This window comes from Eptesicus fuscus, chromosome 21 (assembly GCF_027574615.1).
Source record: "Eptesicus fuscus isolate TK198812 chromosome 21, DD_ASM_mEF_20220401, whole genome shotgun sequence".
NCBI classification, from domain to species: domain Eukaryota; kingdom Metazoa; phylum Chordata; class Mammalia; order Chiroptera; family Vespertilionidae; genus Eptesicus; species Eptesicus fuscus.
Genome location: NC_072493.1, coordinates 27,290,205 through 27,310,345, shown reverse-complemented (window position 1 = coordinate 27,310,345; position 20,141 = coordinate 27,290,205). Strand labels below are relative to the sequence as shown.

The window sequence follows — 20,141 nt, the reverse complement described above, 5'->3', positions numbered from 1 at the left end:
AAAATGCTAAGAATTTAGTCAACTTCAATTTTAAGTCAGAGGAGAGGTGCACCATATAACTCCCAATTCATGCCCTCGTGGCCTCATTCTTCCCGGCTAAGCCTGTTCACTGTTTGCCAGTGTGACAGTGTACCTCCTCACCCTCCCCTCCGCCCAGTTCTCCAGTTAGAAGATTAGGTTTTAATCCTGGTTTTGTCATCATCCCACCAGGCAAAAAGATATAACATTTTCACCATTTCACTTCCTCCTTTACAAAAAGAGGAAAATAAACTGTGTTCAAGCTCAAAAACCCCAAATTTGGAGGATGCATAGAGAGATGCTGAAAAAGAGGAGGGTTACTAAGGAATACTTCCTGCCTCTCTGCCCTCAAACCACATACCTGCTAATGAACCCAACACTCCCCATGGGTGAAGACTCATAACAGCCAAAACGACCTGGTTTGGAGGAGAACCAAGTGCTGGCCCTCCAGGAAAAGTGGGTCCGATCCGAGAGGGGCACCTGCATGTCAGTGCCATTAACGTACAGACCCCAGAGGGGGAGCTAGTAGGGCAGGCCAGGTAAGCCAGCAAAGGGTCTCTCCACTGCAACTCAGTGGTCTTGGCACCTACTGGACCCAGGACAATGGACATGGAGGAGAAGGCAGTGAATGAATGTCATTTTGCTTATTAAATGCACCCAGACTTATATACTTACTAGCATGAAAATTCGTGCCCCAGGGGGGGGTGGTCCCTCAGCCCGGCCTGCACCCTCTCCAATCTGGACCCCTCCGGGGATGTCCGAAACTGGCAGTCGGACATCCCTCTCACAATCCGGGACTGCTGGCTCCCAACAGCTCTCCTGCCTGCCTGCCTGCCTGCCTGATTGCCCCTAACCACTCCCTTGCCGGCCTGATCAATGCCTAACTGCTCCCCTGCTGGCCCGATTGCCCCCAACTGACCTCCCCTGCGGGCCTGGTGACCTCCAACTGCCCTGCCCTGCTAGCCTGGTCGCCCCTAACTGCCCTCCCTGTGGGTCTGGTCGCCCCTAACTGCCCTCCCCTGAAGGCCTAGTCCCCCCACAACTGCCCTCCCCTGCAGGCCTGGTCCCCCCAACTGCCCTCCCCTGCCAGCCTGGTTGTCCCCAACTGCCCGCCCCTGCTGGCCTGGTCACCCCTAACTGCCCTCCCCTGCTGGCCTGATTGCCCACAACTGCCCTCCCCTGCCAGCCATCTTGTGTGAGGGTGTGATGGTCAATTTGCATATCACCTCTTTATTATTTAGGATTAAAATAGTCCAAGCAATCAAAGCAGCAGGAACTTCCCCAACTGCATCTGTCTCTCATGAGCAGGTTTCTGTTAATTTAGCAGCATCTCATCTGTGCTTTTCCAGGGACAAGGAGGAGAAAGGATTTGAATATCAAAGTCATGAAGCACAATCTACTTTTCAGCCACACCACCAATTCTCACCCTTCTGTCGGTGACTGTCATCTAAGCAATTGGAGTCTCCGTACAAGACAATCCGGCCTCCGCCCTCAACTGGAATCTGATAAAGCCCCAAAATGGGGACATTTTCAACAACTGCTGTTTCCTGCTTTAAAACCTCCAATCCTGAAACAACACAAAAACAGCAATGAAAAAATTTATTGAGGAATAAATTATTTTCCAGTTGCCACTTAACTTGACATGTGACAAAGAAATCACAGCAAAACCCACTCTTTAATCACAGCAGTGCAAACTTTCAGCATAGAAAAACAAGGCCTCAAGTGCCACTAATTTGGGTTTTAGCAAAATTCACTTATATGTGTATGTATGCAGGATGTCCCCAAAAATGTATACACATTTTGAATATTCATTCCAATGAGTTAAATCTGAAAAGAAAGAAACATTGGAATTAATAATTATTCAAAGTGTGTATACATTTTTGGGGACACCCTATATATCCATATCCATCCTCTTTCATTTTCACTTGAAATGGTGGTAATAGTATTTATAATTTGAAAGGTTTCACTTTTCCCTTTTTATATTAAAAGTACAAACTTTTGTCCTGTCTTATCATGCTGAAAGGCTTATGTCCTTGGACCACATCCACTCGGGGCAGCTTGCCAGGCAGTTATAGATACATCTACAGACATTGTCAGATACTGATATCCAGTTTCATGTCTTACTATTGAAAGCTAGGACAAACATAACTAATTAAAAAATATATGCCCACAATATTTTAAATTTAGATTTAAGATATTAATCCATAAATACAAATGTTCCAGAACAGAGCCTTCTTATCTCTGACCAAACAGATGGCACAATTTACAATGTTTAATGAACCAAAAAGTCAAAAATGCATAAAATGCCACAGGCAGCAACTGCCAGTGACATCATCGCATAATCTAGGAGTCTCTAGCCCTGAAGCAAACACGTTCCCTGGCACTAGATGACGCACATCTTCATCAAAAGCCTGTATTTACCACGTTGGTAACATCGAAAATGTCTGTGGCTACAAAAGCGCAGCATTTCCTGCTCTCTGTGTGTAACTCCACTAGGAACTGAGTGGGAGACAGCAAGGTGTTCTTGGGGGAGAGGGAGACAGCACAGTACAACAGATGAGACGGGGGGTGTATACTGTGTGGCCTCTGGTTTTCACACAGTTTGGTTTCTCACAATAAGATCCTTTGTGATCCAGCATAACCCAGATTTTCAAATTCCTTTTGTGTCCAAAAGATTATTCAACCTAAAGCCTGTGTGAAGATAAAAATCTCCTTAAAAAGGATTTCAAGGCATTTTTATTTTCAGGCCACCAGAACATCAAAATGAAGTACGTGCCCTTAAATCTACTTTTGATTCCTCTCCCAACAAAACAAGGCACTAGCAGCCGGCCACAAGACCACTGCTGTCCTCCCTGTTTGACCCCTACCAGAAATGACACTGCCCTGTGAGAAGCTGATTTCAGAAAGAATCACTAACCCATGGTAAACTGTGCCAAGTGACTGGGAGACATGATTATTTATGAGCTTAAAGTTAAAATATAACCCTATGAACACAGACCTATTGATTGATCTTGCCTGGATGAAGGGGAAAAGCCCTTTCAGGTAAGACAAAAATAAATTTTACCTTGCAGTTGCAAATAAGATGAGTGAGAAATACTTCCTGCCTTCTCATCATTTTCAATTAATGAAACTGTTCCTAACTTCCAATTACAGAAAATGGCAAACTTTTACAATGAAGAGGCTTTCCATTCTGGAATTTAAAAAAATATCAACTTGCGTGAGAAAATGAATCCTTCCTGTAAATTTCCATAAGCCTGTCCTGTTGGGTACAGAATAGTCTCAAATTCTTGGCTGAGGTGAGAGAGACTGGAGTGCGGGGCTGCAGGAAGACTGCTGGACACCAGGGCAAGTAGATGGCTTCCCGCCTTTGGGAAGGTCAAGGCAGTCCAGGTTGCTCTGGCTCCTCTCTGCTCCCCTGGTATGCTCAGGGCACTAACACAGTGTCTCAGATACTAAAGTGAGGGGAACTGTATCATTTGCTTTCTTCGGTGATGCCTGGCTACAATTAAAGAAACAAAATTGAACTCCCCTGGCAATGGGCAAGAAGACACCTGATTGGTGGTGTTGCTCTTATATCAATCAGGGGCAAAGCAGACGTACAGTCCTTAGTTCATCCTTGCTTGATGTTTGTGTCAGTGGCCAGAGCTGTTTTATGCCTGAGGCACATAAAATTATAATTCCTAGGTCTTGGAGGGGAAAAGATCAGAAACACTGGTATCATAATAAGTAGATTATTGTTTTTTTGTTAATATATCTATTTGCTTTGCTTTAATTGTGGATTACCTATAGCTAAAGCACTTTCCCCCCCATTTTATTTATTTTTTAATTGTTTAAAATATTACAAATAGCAGTACATATGTCTCCTTTTTTCCCCCATTGACCTTCCCCCAGCCTCCTAAGTAGATTATTAATATTAACTGAGAATGAGGAGGGGATGTAGTTTTAAAGTTTGTGGAGATGTTGTGATTATTCTAGTAACTTCTAGATAACAGTGAATAGGTAGTTCTAGCACAACTCCATTAAGAGTGAACATGTCACCTAACAGCTTTTGTGGACATGGATATATGTCACTCTGCACATAAAACTGGATGCTATGAGAATAATAAATGGGTCACAATTGGCTTTCAGAAAATTGGGTGGGGGTCTAGTATGGTGATACTGGAATTATTTCAGAGGGCAGTTACTGTGAATCATATATTCTCAGGAGCCAGAATGTGTTCAAATCCTGAGTCTCTGCCATTTAACTCTCACTGTGGCCTTAGATGCATTTACCCTGCCTGTTCTCGCCTGAAAAGGGAGTTTTAATGATAGTGCATGAGTTGTTGCAAAAAAGTAAAACACGAAAAGCACATAAAATGGGGCCTGGCACAGTGTAGCTAATAATATACATGAGCATTTATCTTTTTCTGGGTTCAGGAAAAAACAACAACAGAAAGCAAGCAAGCAAGCTGAAAAGGAAGATCTTTTTTCTCTTCAAATTCTTAAGGGAATTGTAAGAGAAGACCCTGTAATTAATATTCCTTACCTTCATACAGTTAAAAACATCAAAACCTGGTCAACATTTTTCTAAATTTCAGTAATCTGGCAATCACAGAATGCTTTATAAATGGTAACACAAATTTTAAGCAATTTTAAAAGTAGTTTTAAAGAATATCTACAAATATTCAACAGCCCCTCTCCTATGGGAAATTCAATTTATTTTGTAGTGGTCAGTATACACATATATTCAAATTATCAGCAAGAGGATGTCTTATCATATCTTTGCATCTCCCAGAGCCTCTACCCAGAAGTTTTGCTTAAAGTAGGTACCACACAAAATAATAAATTATAAAAACAAAACAAAACTGCTAATGGGTAAGTGGATTTCTTTCCGGGGTGATGAAAATATTCTGGAAGTAGATAGTGGTGATGAATGCACAACTGTGTGAATACACTAAAAATCACTGAATTGCATACTTTAAAAGGGTAAGTTATATGCAATAAAACTGTTAATTAAAATAAAAAGAGAAAGAAGGAAACCAAAGAGCATGTGAACATTCCTTACCTTGGTCTTTAAAAGTGTGTGTTATCACTATGCCATCTTCTGGAAATTTAGCGATGCTGCACCCTGATGCATAATACACTAGAAAACAGTTGTTCAAAGTTGTGAGAACATAGAAACATGGAACATTTTATTAACAGCTATTCATTTACCTAAAATGCATTCTTTAGACATTATATGTTTCCTAAACTTGTTTTTAATCTTAGGAGAAGAATTGCTATTATTGCCTGGTGATACTTAAACTAAAAGGAATGACCTTAAAATTGAACTGGAAAAAAAATACTATTAATATAAAGTTTCTGAATAGATTTCAGAAGTCAGAGTTGTCACAGACTTGAAACAACTAAGACAGGATGAGCAGAATCAGTAACCATAGTGCTCAACATATTGTTTTAGCCCAGCTGGTGTGCTCAGTGGTTGAGCATTAACCCATGAACCAGGAGGTCAAGGTTTGATTCCTGGTCAGGGCATATGCCTAGGGTGCGGGCTTGATCCCCAGTGGGGTGCATGCAGGAGGCAGCCGATCAATGCTTCTCTCAGCATTGATGTTTCTATCTCTCCTTCTCCCTTCCTCTCTCTGAAATAAATAAAAAACTTTTTTTTAATAAAAAGATAATGTTCTAGAAACTAGCTCCCAAAACTATCTATGGGGAAATGTCTTACATGAGATTTGCAAAGTTTTGTCATAAACAGAATTATATAAATAATCAGGAACCTATGAGGTATTCCCTATTTGGGAAAATACAGGCTATAGAGCACCTTACAGGTGGCACTAAAACTAGCGGTACTTGCATAAAATATTTCATTTTGAACATTTGGGCAGAACTAGAGTAGCTAACACCTCTGGGAAGACACTGAAGCATTCTCTCCACAGAGCCTCCCTGCTTCAGGAACCACACCACCTCTCTCTGAAACATAGGCTCTCCTAGAATAATGTGCCCTATGAAAACACAAACACAGAACCTTACTGTCATGGCTCGCCAGGGTAAAATCCCCTTCGTACAGGCCATCGCTGAACCCCATATTCCAGACAGACAGAAGTTCATTCAGAGCTGGGATATTGGCTCCCCCAGTGTCCGGCATCCACCACTGCCTGTGAAAGTGACAAGGAGGCGCCAAGAAGGAAGGAACTGAAACACTGTGTATACACTTACTCTCCTCACAACAAAACTGAACATGCCAGATCCAGCCCAGCCACACTAAGGGTGCAGCTGAAACTATGCCTGGGTCTGAGCAATACCATAACATAAATGCTTCAGCCAGTGTGCAGAGGAAATTTATTTCATAAAATGCAGTCCACATGACATAAAGGCACTGCATATAAAGACCAGACCTCAAGGGGTCTGTGAAGGAAAAAGAGGTGACAAGCTTATAAAATTCATCACAGACTGAAGAAAAAATTCAAACTTTATCATAGGAGTGACATATTCATAATACTTTGGGAATCTTTGATTAATAACTAATTTACTAAGTGGGTTTTTTTTTTAATAACAGGTGCTTTCGTGCATTTAAATTCATAGATTCAGTAACAGAGCAACAGAAGAATGGAAAAGAACTGAACAGAAATTTAAAGCTCAAGTATCTACGATCAACAAGGAATGACGAAGCCTTTAAATTAGTACCTGGAATCAATGAGCATTTTACTGACTTTACAAGCAGCTTTCAGGAACATCGCTAGTATGTGAAGAGAAAGCTTTCTCTAACCAAGTGTCTGAACCTGCCTCTGACATCTGAAAAGACCACCAATGGGCCAAAAGGCACTTGAAGTATTTGCTAGGAGGAACTTAATTCCCTAAAGTGAAATTTCTTATCCAAATACCAACTCATATCAGTACCTCGTGTTTTCATCGTAAAACTTGACTTTTCTCATAACAGACGTGTTGTACCAGTCACTGAAGACAATGATTGAAAGGCCATTGTCTACATCCCGCCGCAGTTTGGCAACCTCCTCGGGGAAGTACTCCTCTTCACTGTCCACCATGAGCAAAGTTCCTGAGGGACAAAATGCCAAGCTCTGAGAAATTTCACCTCTGGACGACAGGATGTCACTGTTTCAGAAACACAGTAGTTTACTGGCATCCATGCCGCAAGTTACTAGCTTCTAACATTTCAGTTTGTAGCCCCTGATCCACTTTAGAAGAGGGTGAAAAAGAAAGGATCGGGGCCCTGCAGTACACAGACACCAGCTAGCAGTGGCCTCTGTTTCATCTGTGATGTCCAACACAAAGGTATTTCCCTTACTGGAGAAGAAGCCAAATACAGTGCTAGAGCTTCTTTTAATTAAAATATAAGTAAAATAATAAAAGTACATTCTGACAGTATCTCATTTTAGCTTAACATGACCACCATCACCACTAAGTAGGAATGTGTACCTCTCTGCTTGGTGCCTCCACTGGGACCAGGAGACCCCACACATGTTCCCTTGCTGGCCTCTCATTTAAACCGTAATTCACCTTTCAAACGTTTCACAAACACCCCACAGAGAGGAAAGAACATCTGGCTAGCACCCCGTTGTTGCTCACCATATTGGTTAGCGTCAAAGCACGTGAAGGGGGAGCCGAGGACTTCGACAAAGTAGCCCATGCTTCTCAAGTGCTGGTACATGTCCCTGAAATTGGTGTGGATGTGGTCGCCATTCCTGAAAAACAGCAAGCCCCAGCACTAAAATGATCAATTCTCCTTGTCATAAAGGTAGCCACAGGTTAATTCCTGAACCCATCGCCTCTGCAGGAACACAGCTCCATCCCCAGCAGAAGTAATAGGAAATCGTGCTCAAGGCACAGGCACGAAGAGATAAAAGAAGAAGAAGGAACGCACTGCCCAGCTGGCGTAGCTGAGGTTGAACATCAACCCAGGAGGGGTTGGTTCGATTCCCAATCAGGGCACATGCCCAGGTTGCGGGCTTGATCCCCTGTGGGGGATGTGCAGGAGGCAGCCGATCAATATGTTTCTCTCTCATCACTGATGTTCCTAACTCTCTCTCCCTCTCCCTTCCTCTCTGAAATCAATAAAAATGTATTTAAAAAGAAGAAATGCACTGAGGCATCACCTTAGCGATGGCATACATGTGAATGGTCAGCAACCACCAGCATTTGACAAATTCGGCATGGGAACGCAGACATGCTGGGCCACACCACACAGAGCAAATGAACTAAGACGGTGACAAACAGTTAATCTTACATCACTACTACTGCTTACCTTTCCATCCTTCATCCTCCTCAATGTGCACATTTCCCTATTGTGTACTCCGTCAGCCGCCTACCCAAATGCCCCAAGAAACACAAGGAGGGTCATTCTACCTCCCACCCCCCACCTCACAGCCTGACAGTCTGCCTCCTCAGCAGGGCAGAACCCATGCGTTCCTCTCCAGGACCATGGCCATTGCCCTGGTCTACCAACTTCTCATTTCTTGTCTACTTGCCTCTGGTCTGAGCCCCTCCAATCTACCTTCCAGAGACATCTTTATAAAGAGCAGCACTGATCTTATGTGGGAACCATGCCAGGTCCCCGGATAGTCAGGCCCATGGGAGCACAGAGGCCTTGTTATCAATACAGCAGAATGGCCAAAGGCCACTCTGGCCATGTGCCTAAATGGGATGTTCAAGGACTCTGAGCCTGAGAATCCTAATCAGGCCAAGATACCATGAGCAGGCGCAAGGACACATGGTACACTGTGCCCTTCAGTAGCCATATGATTGATGTAACTATTGGCACGAAGCCTTCATTGTCTAAATAGTGTAAAAGTAGGTTACTGACCAGCTAGTTGGCTGGAGTATGTGAAGAAGTCTGCTACAGAGAGCAGATGGGAGGGGGGAGAGGGGGAAGAGACAGGAGAAGCTGCTGAGCCAGAGAGCTTAGGTACCGCTATGACACAAGGCAGTGAGTCTAGGGCATCATGTGGCTGCTCAGATACTGTGGGTACAGAGACTGATGCTACTTTATAGAAAGATATGTATTAACCAGCCGGTGTCCAGCTGCCTTCTGCATAGACTTTGCTAGGAGGACTGTCTTGTCTGATGACTATGTGGCCATAGGCTTCTGCAATAAAGACTCATTCTTACACACCCACAACTTCTCATGGCTTCTCTGTCTGCCCCGCCACCGGGAATTGACCTGTGTCTCTGACACTTGGCAAGCAGAGGTAAAGAAGGAACTTGAACTAAGTTCCCAACAGTTAGTACAGTGGGCAGGGTTCAAGGAAGAACCAGCCTGGTGTAGTTGGGAAGAATTTAGAAGAATACATGGACTCAGAACAACTCAAAGTCACTTGGAGCTCGTGCAGGGCTCTGGCTATGCTCTGACACCTTATAAGTGTCCTCCTCGAATCTTTCAATCATTGTTGCTCACCATTTTCAGGGTCAGCCCAGCGGCCCTGGAGGGGCTGTGAGGGGCAGGGCCTGGAGGCCTGAGGAGGACACATCAGGAAGTCTGGCATGTGAAGAAGTATGAATAGGCAGCCACGGGAGTTTTAAGCAAACCGTGATAGAATTTATGTTTTTAGGTGACCAGAGCTGCTGAGTGGACAAAGGGATTTAAGGGAGCAAAAATGGTAGCAGTCAATCAGGAGGTGACGGATGCAGTCCAGAGGTAAGAGATGGTGGCCTGAACAAGAGTGGGAGCAGAGGTGGCGGCCAGACAGGGCAGGAGTCAGGACATGTCTGGAAAGAGGACTAACAGGATTTGCTGAATGATTCAACAGAGGGGAAGAGAGCAATTAAGGATGAGTTCAAGGTTTTTTACTGCACAGTTGTGCAAGTCTGCAGGGAGATTCACAGGATGCCCTAAGACTGTGATGAGGACCTGCAAAGTCTGAGGGTCGAGGAAGTCAGGCTCAGTGAGGAGTGACGTCTGCTTCCAGCAGGGACAGCGACCTCTAGGCCTGCTGTGGAAGGACGGGGGCGGGGGGGGGGGGGCCCACGGTGATGAGGGTTGCGTCTGGTGGCTGCTTACCAGTCCAAAGGGTCATTTTTCATTCTCAGATTATCCCTGGGGAAGTAGCCGGGCGGATAGCGGAGGTTGTGGTACTGGTCCCAGAGAACTCTCTTGCTTCGAGGAGGAGCAGGAATTATCTTCACCTTAATTGGGAGCTTCACTGTTGAAGTCTGTTCTGCACCATTTTTTGACTGAAAAAAATAAAAGAAATTTGAAGTGCCCCTTTGGCTCAGAAGAAACTTTCAGGTTTGGGGATTTATTTAAAAAGTCCATTCTATTTATCATTTTAACCCTAACAATTTGAATACAAAAATTTCCAATAACAAATGTAGAAAGGAACCTTCATGTATCACAATTAATTCCATTCAAGACCTTGAGTTTGAGACTTAAAATCTAAATCACCCTGTTTCTGAAGCTACACAGGATTAACCCCTACATTCCCTTTCAGAGAACACATATTTTCTCTAATCATTCTGAGCTTGAAATTTGGCATGAAATAGTCCTATGTGCTGTTGCTCAGCAACAGGACTGAAGGCACCATCACTCATTAGTGAGCTGGCTTTTAAACTCCAGCTGCTGTACAGTGATCCTGGAATCACTGATCATGGCCTTCAAGCCTAATCACACCAACTGTGCTTCCAATCTGAGCCCATGGGCACTGAGCCTGTGCCCCTTCCTGGCAGGCGAAGGTGAAAGGTTAAGAATCACAAGCCCCTCTCTGCACGCACTTACTTCTACCTCTGCTGGGGAAGCTACCGTGATCATGACGTGCCCCTGCGCAATGCCTTCCCAGGAAGCCGCTTTCTTGGTGACAGAAATGGAAATGGCCAGGTAGCCTGACCAAGGCCATAACACCGAGGAGTAAGAGAAAGCCACTTCGATGTTGTCTCCATTCTGTGGCAAATAGGGCTGCCAGTCAGGCTGCAGGAGAAAAACAAGCCAAGGCTAAGGTGAAATGCTCAATTCCTAAATTATCTACAGCAGTTTTTGAGAAATACTTCATATTTTAAAAAAGGCAAAATGAAATTTGTATACAGACACTAAGCAACCTATAACCAAAGTAGCCTACAGAATGTCTAGAACATCACCCACTAGAAATGTATAGAATCCATTATTTCTGACAGCCTCCAATTTTTTTTTCTCTTTTTCTGACAGCCTCCAATTTTAAAGAGAATTTGTTGATGTACAGATATAGTGAATTTAAATAAATTAAAACTCTCAGGTTGGAGGTTAGATCCCAATTAGTTGTATGCTTAAAGAATCACATTAGCCCTAGCTGGTTTAGCTCAGTGGATAGAGCATCAGCCTCCGGACTGAAGGGTCCCAGGTTCAATTCTGGTCAAGGGCACATGCCCGGGGTTGCGGGCTCGATCCCCAATAGAGGGCAGGAGGCAGCCAATCAATGATTCTCTCTCATCACTGATGTTTCTATCTCTCCCTCTCCCTCCCTCTCTGAAATCAATAAAAAAATATTTTTAAAAAAAGAATCACATTAACTTAAAGGAACCAAATAATAAAACGACATGGATGCAAACTGTCCCCAAATTCTGAAGCCAATGATTGGGGAGGTGAAGTTTATGGGACGCCCAGAGGAAGAGCTGGCTTGTTGTCAGAACGCCTGCCCCTTTAGTCTCTTCCAGGTATGAGGAAAGTGAAAAGGGAAGCATGAGAGAGACCATCTGGAAGAAACATAAATGAGCTCTAACATTCTAATATTTCAAAATTTCAATAACCAATATTTCAAACTAACCACAATTACTCATTTCCCTCACAAGCCAGATAGTAACAATACTCCCCAAATGAGTCAGCATATTAAAAAAAAATCTGAAAAAGGAGAAAAATATTTATAGGGTACAGCATGCAAATAATAAGGAAAGGGATTTTTAATAAATGCTCTTGAGATGACTGGTTAGCAATTGAGAAAAAAGTTAATTTTCATCTATCTCTTATATCACATATCAAATTAACACAGATTTAAAAGCTACATGTCTAACAAGCATAAAAGTCAGTAGAAAACGAAATTGAAAATTTTAATTATATCTGTGGAAACATGTTTCTAATGTTTGAAACAAAAGATCAAAATTCAACTGAATGGAAACGTGAAACCTTTACAGAATTTCCATCCCAAAATAAAACCACCACTCACATTAAAAAGAAAATTAAACAATAATTTGTGTAACTTTTTGCATAAAATACAACAGTGGTTAATTTTTCTATGATATGAAGGTCTTCTTGCTCAGATGGATAGGGAAAACCTAAATTCCAGTACAAAAATGGGCCAAGGCAATAAAAAGCTAATTCACACAAGAAAAAATAGAATTAGCATTTTCCAGGTTTATTACCTGGAGATATTCACCTCACAAATGTAAAGTTAAAAGATGAAGCACCTAGAACCAAACCAAATATCCATAAAACAAATTGAGATCCATCCACACAATGGACTATTATTCAGCCATAGAAAGGAGTGACGCATTGATACATGCTGCCACACCAATGAACCTTAAAGGCATCATGCCAGGTGAAAGGCCAGTCACAAAAGACCACATATTGTCGGATGCCACTTAAATAAACTATCTAGAATAGATAAACCCGACGAGACAGAAAGGGTATTAGTGGTTGCCAGGGGCCAAGGGCAAGGAGAATGGGGAGTGACTACAAATAGATGTTTCTTTTTGGGGTGATGAAAATGTTCTAGAATTATATAGTAGTGATAATTGCATTACTACTTGTGAATACACTAAAAACTGAATTGCGCAATTTAAAAGGGTAAATTTTATGCTATGCAAATTTTATTCCATTTAAAAAAAATCTCATGGAATTAAAAAAAAAGTACCACCCAGTGCGGACATGGTGGAGACAGCGCCCTCTACAGTCTGAGATGATGTATCTCCTCTTGGAAAGAATTTGGTAGTATGTACCAAGAGCCATAATAATGTCCATGCCCTCTGGATTCCAACCCAGGGAGTTTACATTAAGGAAATAATTCAGAAGAAAGGGAAATCACATATACAAAGATATTCAGTGAAATGCTTATATTGGAAAATCACCTATTTTTTGTTCATGCAGGGGGAAATAGTAAGAAAATTATGACTTCGTAGTTCTATGTAATATTAAACAACCACTATAAGTACATGGGTATCTATAGACATTTTTTAATGTTTTCAACATAATGAAAACTGAAAAAAAAAGGATTAAATTTTTGTCTAGTGCACAATGATAAAAATATGTATTTCAGGTAAGAGCTGGAAAAGAGTATTAAAAAAAAATAGTGGCTATGACCACTATGCTGTGTACCTGAAACTAATATATACATATAAAGAGCCAGAGGCCATCACATCTGAAACAACTGAACGGACAACCGAACGGACAACCGAACAGGCTGAGTGGAGTGAAAAGGCCAGCCGGGGGTTTAGTGAGGGATGACCAAACGACTGAGCAGCAGGCTGTGTGGGGCAAACAGGCCAGCAGGGGGGTTAGTGAGGGACAACCAAATGACTGAACAGCAGGCTGTATGGGGCAACCAGGCCGGCAGAGGGGGACAGCGAGGGGCGACCAGGCTGGCAGGGGGGGCAGTTGGGGGCAACCAGGCCAGTGGGGGGGTGCAGTTGGGGGCAACCAGGCCAGCAGGGGGGCAGTTGGGGGTGACTAGGCTGTTAGGGGGGCCAGTGAGGGGCGACCAGGTCGGCAGAGGGGGGCTGTTGGGGGCAACTAGGCCGGCAGGGGTGGCAGTAAGGGGCGACCATGCGGCAGGGGGGTGGGGGAGGGCAGTTAGAGGCAATCAGGTCGGCAGGCAGAGGTGGTTAGGGGTGATCAGGCTGGCAGGGGGGCCAGTTAAGGGTGATCAGGCAGGCAGGCAGGTGAGCAGTTAGGAGCCAGCAGTCCTGGATTGTGAGAAGTATGTCCGACTGCCGGTTTAAGCCCGATCCCTGTCAGACATCCCCCGAGGGTTCCTGGATTAGAGAGGATGCAGGCTGGGCTGAAAGAACCCCCCCCCACACCCCGTGCATGAATTTCGTGCACTGGGCCTCTAGTACAAAATAATACTGAATGTAAATGGTTAATTGAAAAACAAACAAACCAGCTGGTATGCAAAATTTTTTAAAAATGCCTAAGTTACTGTGCTGAGGCTGAAAGTTATTTATCTGTTCTCTTTCCCTATCCTTTACTGTTAAGATAATGTTTATGCAGTAAGTATAAAAAAATGATAAAAACAAAATTCAAAAAAGGCCATACTTTCTAGACCTTAAGGCCCATTTGTGCTTATTCTCACAAGTGAGCCTTTAATTATAGGTGGGAAATAATAAAGATAAAGGATCATATGTAATTAGTCGATTCAGAAGCTAAACTCAAGATGTCAAAGTAAAAAAATAGCAAATGGGTTTTACTAATTTATCCCTGGACTTGTGTATAAAAGACTTAGGGGAAAATAAATTACTGCTTCCAATACCCTGGCACTCGACAAGAGAACCTTTCCTGTTTATTTTCAGGAGAAAATGCTAAGGCACAAAGGTCTGGGCCAGGTCCAAGTTCACTACAAGCCAGAGAGCAATTTCACCTTGTCTACAATTCTTCCTGTGACACCCATGCCGTTGAGGATCGTGACATTGACGATGGTCGGCATTCCTCCATAGTAGATGGGCTGGGAGCAGTAGGGCCACATGTAGGGACACTCAGTCAGATCTATGTAGCTGGGGCTCAAACTGAAACAAAGAACATGGTGTCAGAGTAGGGCATGTTAGAAAACAACACTGAAGCGACACACTGTAGGAAGAGGTGACAAGGCCCTTAGAAGGGCCACAGCAGGCATCAGGGAACTTGGCTTTGAAATGCTCCCTGCGCTGAGCAGGCCTCTGGGCCAGCTTGCCCAGACTGTCTGCACAAACAACGGATGGAGCAGAACACTTTCTTCCTTCTGCAAGTCTAGAACTCCAGTGGCAGTGGCTGTGGCTGGCAGCCCCGGTGAATGTGTTGGACTCAAGCGTCTCAAATCACTGGGGCAAAGACGAACTTTTAAATAAATGCAGCTGTGACAAATGGGTGGTCACTTGGCAAAAGATAAAATTAGATTCATACCTCACACCACACACAAGAATAAACACCAATGGATTACACCACACACAATAGATCAGGGAGTCTCAAGTAAATAAAAGAAAGCAAACAAGTATTAAAAGAAAACCTGGGTAAATTCTCTTTCACCCCAGTGCAGAAAATGGCTTTCTGTGACTCAAAATCCAAGGACAACAACAACAACAACAACAACAACAACAACAGACTAATAAAGTTGGCTATTTAAAAAAAACCTGCCTGGCAAAACACTTCACACAAAATCGTAAGACAACCGACAAACTTTAAAACATCACCAACAAATGTTTACTAACCTCAATATATAAAAAACCCTTAACAACTGAGGGACAAAACCCCCTAAGAAAAAAAGAGGAAAAGTGAACACACTTAACAAGAAAAGTGTAAATATGGCTGTTAACCATAAACAAAAGAGTTCAAATTCACTTATAATTAGAGAAGATATGGAAATTACAACAATATTGAGAGACCATTTCTCACTGATCAGGTAAAGTAACCAGCATGACACAACATTGCTGGTGAGGCTCTGGGGAAACAGGCACTCATGCCTCGCTGTGAATACACACAGACACAACCCTCTAGATGGGAATGGAGTGACACCTCACAAAGCTCCTTAACCCAGAAATCCCACTTGTAGGCATTTTCTCCGAAAACACAACCTTCAGCAAAGCTAAAATACTAGACACAAGGTTATTCAAAGCAATAATTTACAAATGCAAAATATTGGGAACAATGTAAATGCCCAAATATAAATAAGTGGGTGAATAAACAATGGAACATCCACACTATACAGCTGTAAAAAGACAATCTCTATAAATTAATACAGAGCTATTTCCAGGTGCTGTTAAGTGACAAAAACAAAGTGCAAAAGAATATTTGTAGTAATGCTCTCCTTCCTGTAAGAAAGGGTAAGCAAAGTAGGTTTATAGTTGTGAGTGTGCAAAACAGTCTATTCCTACATTATTTATTATTGTATTACTTCCTATAAGGACAACTGTAAACCTACTTTTCCCCACCCCTGCGTATATGTATCTGCTCATTTGTGCAAAGAGAAATACAAGACAAACCAACATCTGAGACTGTTACTCACAGGGATGGGTGGGGACAACGTGGAGAAAATGGAACAAAGGTTATGAAGGAAAGTGACATTTGTGTGCAGTTCTGACTTTAGAGCCATGGTAATACATCACATACTCAATCCATAAATAGTTGAAATCAATCAGGAAGTGGGGGGGATCAAAAAAGAGATACAAACACTAACAGATGAACTCAACTATATTAAAACTGAAAAGCAAAATTAACCTAACTTTGGAAAATAATATGACTATATTCTGTAAAGCTAGATTAAAAAAAAACAAAAACTACACATAAATACTGTACTCTGGTTAATAAATTTGTTTTTTGCAAGGGCAAATACTAAGATTGAGCCAATAAGTAAACATATGGGTAATGAGAGCCACGTTTCTTGCTGTTGGAGAGGACTTACAAATCAGGAGAGGAGACTAGACTGAGAACCGTGGTGCTGGCTGGGACCAGAAGAAAGATGAACTCATGTTTTTAGTATATCTACAGATAGATATATCAAGAAACAGGTACAGACATTTCTTATCTCTGCTGGAAAGGCCTAGAAACAACTATGAGCACAGCTGAGAGGAGCACACCTAGTGCCCAGGTCTTGGTTTCTAAATACCACTCTTCAATGAAAGGACCCAGGCTGCTTGGAGAGAGAACTGAGACTGAGGCTGGATATGGAAATGCTATGCTGCCAAAAAGTAAAAAAAAAAAAGAAAAAGGAAGAAGAAAAAAAGTGCTCAAAAAAATGATAGAGACATGGAAAAAGACACAGGAGCCAACTAGAAGATGCTCCCAATAGCCAAATCTGGGACAATTTAAACAAGAAAATGTACAATGATACTGGATTGTAACCCACAGAGTCAAAGAGTCAAATAAATATCTGTGTTTCCATACTGATATAAATAATTGAACAAATAAATGGGAAAGAAGAGATAGTTCTTCCTTACAGCAGAATTCCATTTAATGAATGAGAGAAATAAAGTCACCATGAGGCAATATCATAATAATCACTGCAGGCAAGAACCATCAATGGATGTTAAAACTAGTGAGCGAAGTATGTTAAGAAACAAGGTCATCTGAAAGCGCAGGCCCTTACTAGTTCCAAAGCAATAGTAACTGCAGTGGAGAAACCCGGCAGTCGCCACCTAAGGCAGACACTGTGAGCCATGCTGTTGGATCTCCTGCCCCCGAAGCACAGCTAGGACAGCTCCAGTTGCTGCCCCTCCAGATCCTCCACTACCTTTGTGCCAAGGCCCCACTTCCCCCGGGCTGCCCCTAGCCAATGACTGGGTGGGACTAGTGAAGTCCATCCCTGTGGGACACAGGTTCCTCTAACAGGTGACTTTGGTTCAAGGACTCCCATCAGGAGAAACATTTTAGACCCGTGCTGCAGTCTGAGGGTCTTCCTCTGTAATCCTCCTTCCTCCCACCTCCTTTCACAGGTGTCAGTCAGCATGGCAGCCCAAGACTCTTCCTGCCGATTCCTGCCTCCTTCCCTTTATCCTTCATAGGCCCTCACCCCAATGGGTCTCTTGGACAGCTAACCCCACCTTGGGTTCTGCTTCCTGGAGGGCTTGGACAGACACATCACCTAAATTAAATCATGCAAATGAAATCCCCCAGAAATAAGAGGAAGAAAACCAAGGAAGTGTCCCCGATTGGAGGAGACCAAGGGGACGTGACAATTAAATACAATGTGGGATGCTAGACTGGATCCTGGGCCAGCAAAAAGACAGCAGTGGGACAATGGTGAAAATTGAATGCAGTTTATACATTAATCAATGGTAATATATCTTTTAATTTCCAGGCTTTGAGGCTTATACTACAGGGTGGGGCAAAAGTTGTTACAGTTGTTCAGATGGAAAATATAATAATGTATAATAATCCTATCTAATAAAAGAGTAATATGCAAATTGACTGTCACTCTAACACACAAGATGGCTGCCCCCATGTGGTCAAAGATGGCTGCCCCCGTGTGGACACAAGATGGTCGCCACAAGATGGCCAGCAGGGGAGGGCAGTTGGGAGGGACCAGGCCTGCAAGGGAGGGCAGTTGTGGGTGATCAGGCCAGCAGGGGAGGGCAGTTGGGAGGGACTAGGCCTGCAAGGGAGGGCAGTTGGGGGCGATCAAGCCTGCAGGGGATGGCAGTTAGGGGTGACCAGGCTGGCAGAGGAGGGAAGTTGGGGGCAACCGGGCCTGCAGGGAAGGGCAGTTGGAGGGGGACTCAGGCCTGCAGGGGAGGGCAGTTAGGGGCAATCAGGCTGGCTGGGGAGCAGTTTGGCATCAATCAGGCTGGCAGGGGAATTGTTAGGGGGTGATCAGGCTGGCAGGCAGAAGTAGTTAGGGGCAATCAGGAAGGCAGGCAGGCGAGCAGTTGGGAGCCAGCAGTCCTGGATTGTGAGAGGGATGTCCGACTGCCCGTTTAGGGATTGGGCCTAAACGGGCAGTCGGACATCCCTCGAGGGGTCCCAGATTGGAGAGGGTGCAGGACATCCCCCCCCTCCGTACACAAATTTCATGCACCAGGTCTCTAGTCCTACCTAATAATAGGCAAATATGCAAATTGATCGTACCTTCGCTATGCCTACGATTGGCCAGGAGGCGCGGGACTCGGGGTAGCCAGGGTGGCCGATCGAGCCAGCGGGACGCTGAGCTCGCATCGCCAGCGGCGGCTCGAGCTCAGCATCTGCGCCATGGCTGTGCTGCAGCACAGAAGGGGCCTCTGGGGCAGCGAGCTCACGTCCCACCGTGGACCATCAAAAGCGGGGGAGCTGGGTGCCTGTCCGCTCAGGCACCAGGCCTTTCAGAAGCCTCCCCAGAGCTGGAGGCTTCTGAAAGGCCTGGTGCACCAGCGGACAGGCACCCAGCTCCCCTGCGATCGAAAGCAAAAGCGTGGGAGCTGGGTGCCTGTCCACTCAGGCACCAGGCCTTTCAGAAGCCAGAGGCTTCTGAAAGGCCTGGTGCACCAGCAATCAAAAGCAAAAGCGTGGGAGCTGGGTGCCTGTCCGCTCAGGCACCAGCGGACAGGCACCCAGCTCCCCCGTGATTGAAAGCGAAAGCGTGTAGGGGGCCCTACACGTGCATGATTCAATCATGCACTGGGCCTCTAGTACAATAATAAACTGCTTCACATACTCACAACTATAAACATACTTTTGCCCCAACCTATATGGTTATATAAGACTAGAGGCCCGGTGCATGGATTCGTGCACCAGTGGGGGTCCCTCGGCCTGGCCTGTGCCTTCTCACAATCCAGCACCCCTTAGGGGATGCTGGAGAGCCGGTTTTGGCCCAATCCCGCAGGCCAGGCTAAGGGGCCCCACTGGTGCATGAATCCGTGCACCGAGCATCTAGTCTTATCTAATAAAGATGGAATATGCAAACTGACCATCATTCCACAACAAAGCTGGCAGCGCCCACAGCCAATAAGGAGGGAATATGCAAATTGACACGACAAAGATGGCAGTGGCCAGGCTGGGCCACTTGTGTTGTCGCCATGGGCAGTGCGTGCACGCAGGTGTGGAGTCGCCGGGGCGGGATGCCTGCTATGGAGGGTGGGAGGGCGGGGGGTGGAGGGAGCTACAAGAGGGCGGCAGGGCTGGAGCAAAGGTGGAAGGTGGCGGCCAGAGCTAAGGCCCAGGTCCCAGAGGGAAGCCGGTGCTGGCAGCCAGGGGAAGGAAGGCCTATTCTTACACAAATCTTCATGCATCGGGCCTCTAGCATGCATATAAGATCTTTGGTTAATCCCAGTTGCTTAGGCTTTTATATATATAGACTAGAGGCCTGGTGCACAAAACTCGTGATGCGGGGGGGGGGGGGGCCTTCAGCCCAGCCTGCACCTTCTCCAATTGGGATCCTTCTCACAATCCGGGACCATTGGCTCCTAACCGCTCACCTGCTTGCCTGCCTGATTGGCCCTGACCCCTCTGCCTGCCTGCCTGATCGCCCCTAACTGCTCTCCCCTGCCAGCCTGATCGCCCCTAACTGCTCTCC

The 20,141-nt window shown here is 44.5% G+C and overlaps 1 protein-coding gene and 1 pseudogene across 5 annotated transcripts in view; one reads left to right on the top strand and one right to left on the bottom strand.

Annotated features, from left to right (window-relative positions):
• The window catches only part of MBTPS1 (membrane bound transcription factor peptidase, site 1), a 48,632-nt gene that overhangs the window by 8,288 nt on the left and 20,203 nt on the right, over positions 1-20,141 (bottom strand). For 4 of the 5 annotated variants that reach the window (XM_008139714.3, XM_054711358.1, XM_054711356.1 and 1 more), the window contains exons 11-18: positions 14,547-14,691; positions 10,724-10,912; positions 10,010-10,182; positions 7,582-7,697; positions 6,895-7,051; positions 6,028-6,152; positions 5,063-5,140; positions 1,445-1,585 (exon numbers count right to left, since the gene is read on the bottom strand). In XM_008139714.3, coding sequence (XP_008137936.1) covers positions 1,445-1,585; positions 5,063-5,140; positions 6,028-6,152; positions 6,895-7,051; positions 7,582-7,697; positions 10,010-10,182; positions 10,724-10,912; positions 14,547-14,691 — 1,124 coding nt within the window. The remainder of the gene's footprint in view (positions 1-1,444; positions 1,586-5,062; positions 5,141-6,027; positions 6,153-6,894; positions 7,052-7,581; positions 7,698-10,009; positions 10,183-10,723; positions 10,913-14,546; positions 14,692-20,141) is intronic. The other variant, XM_054711355.1, reaches the window with a different exon arrangement.
• LOC114230995 (small nucleolar RNA SNORA48) lies at positions 3,543-3,687 on the top strand (annotated as a pseudogene).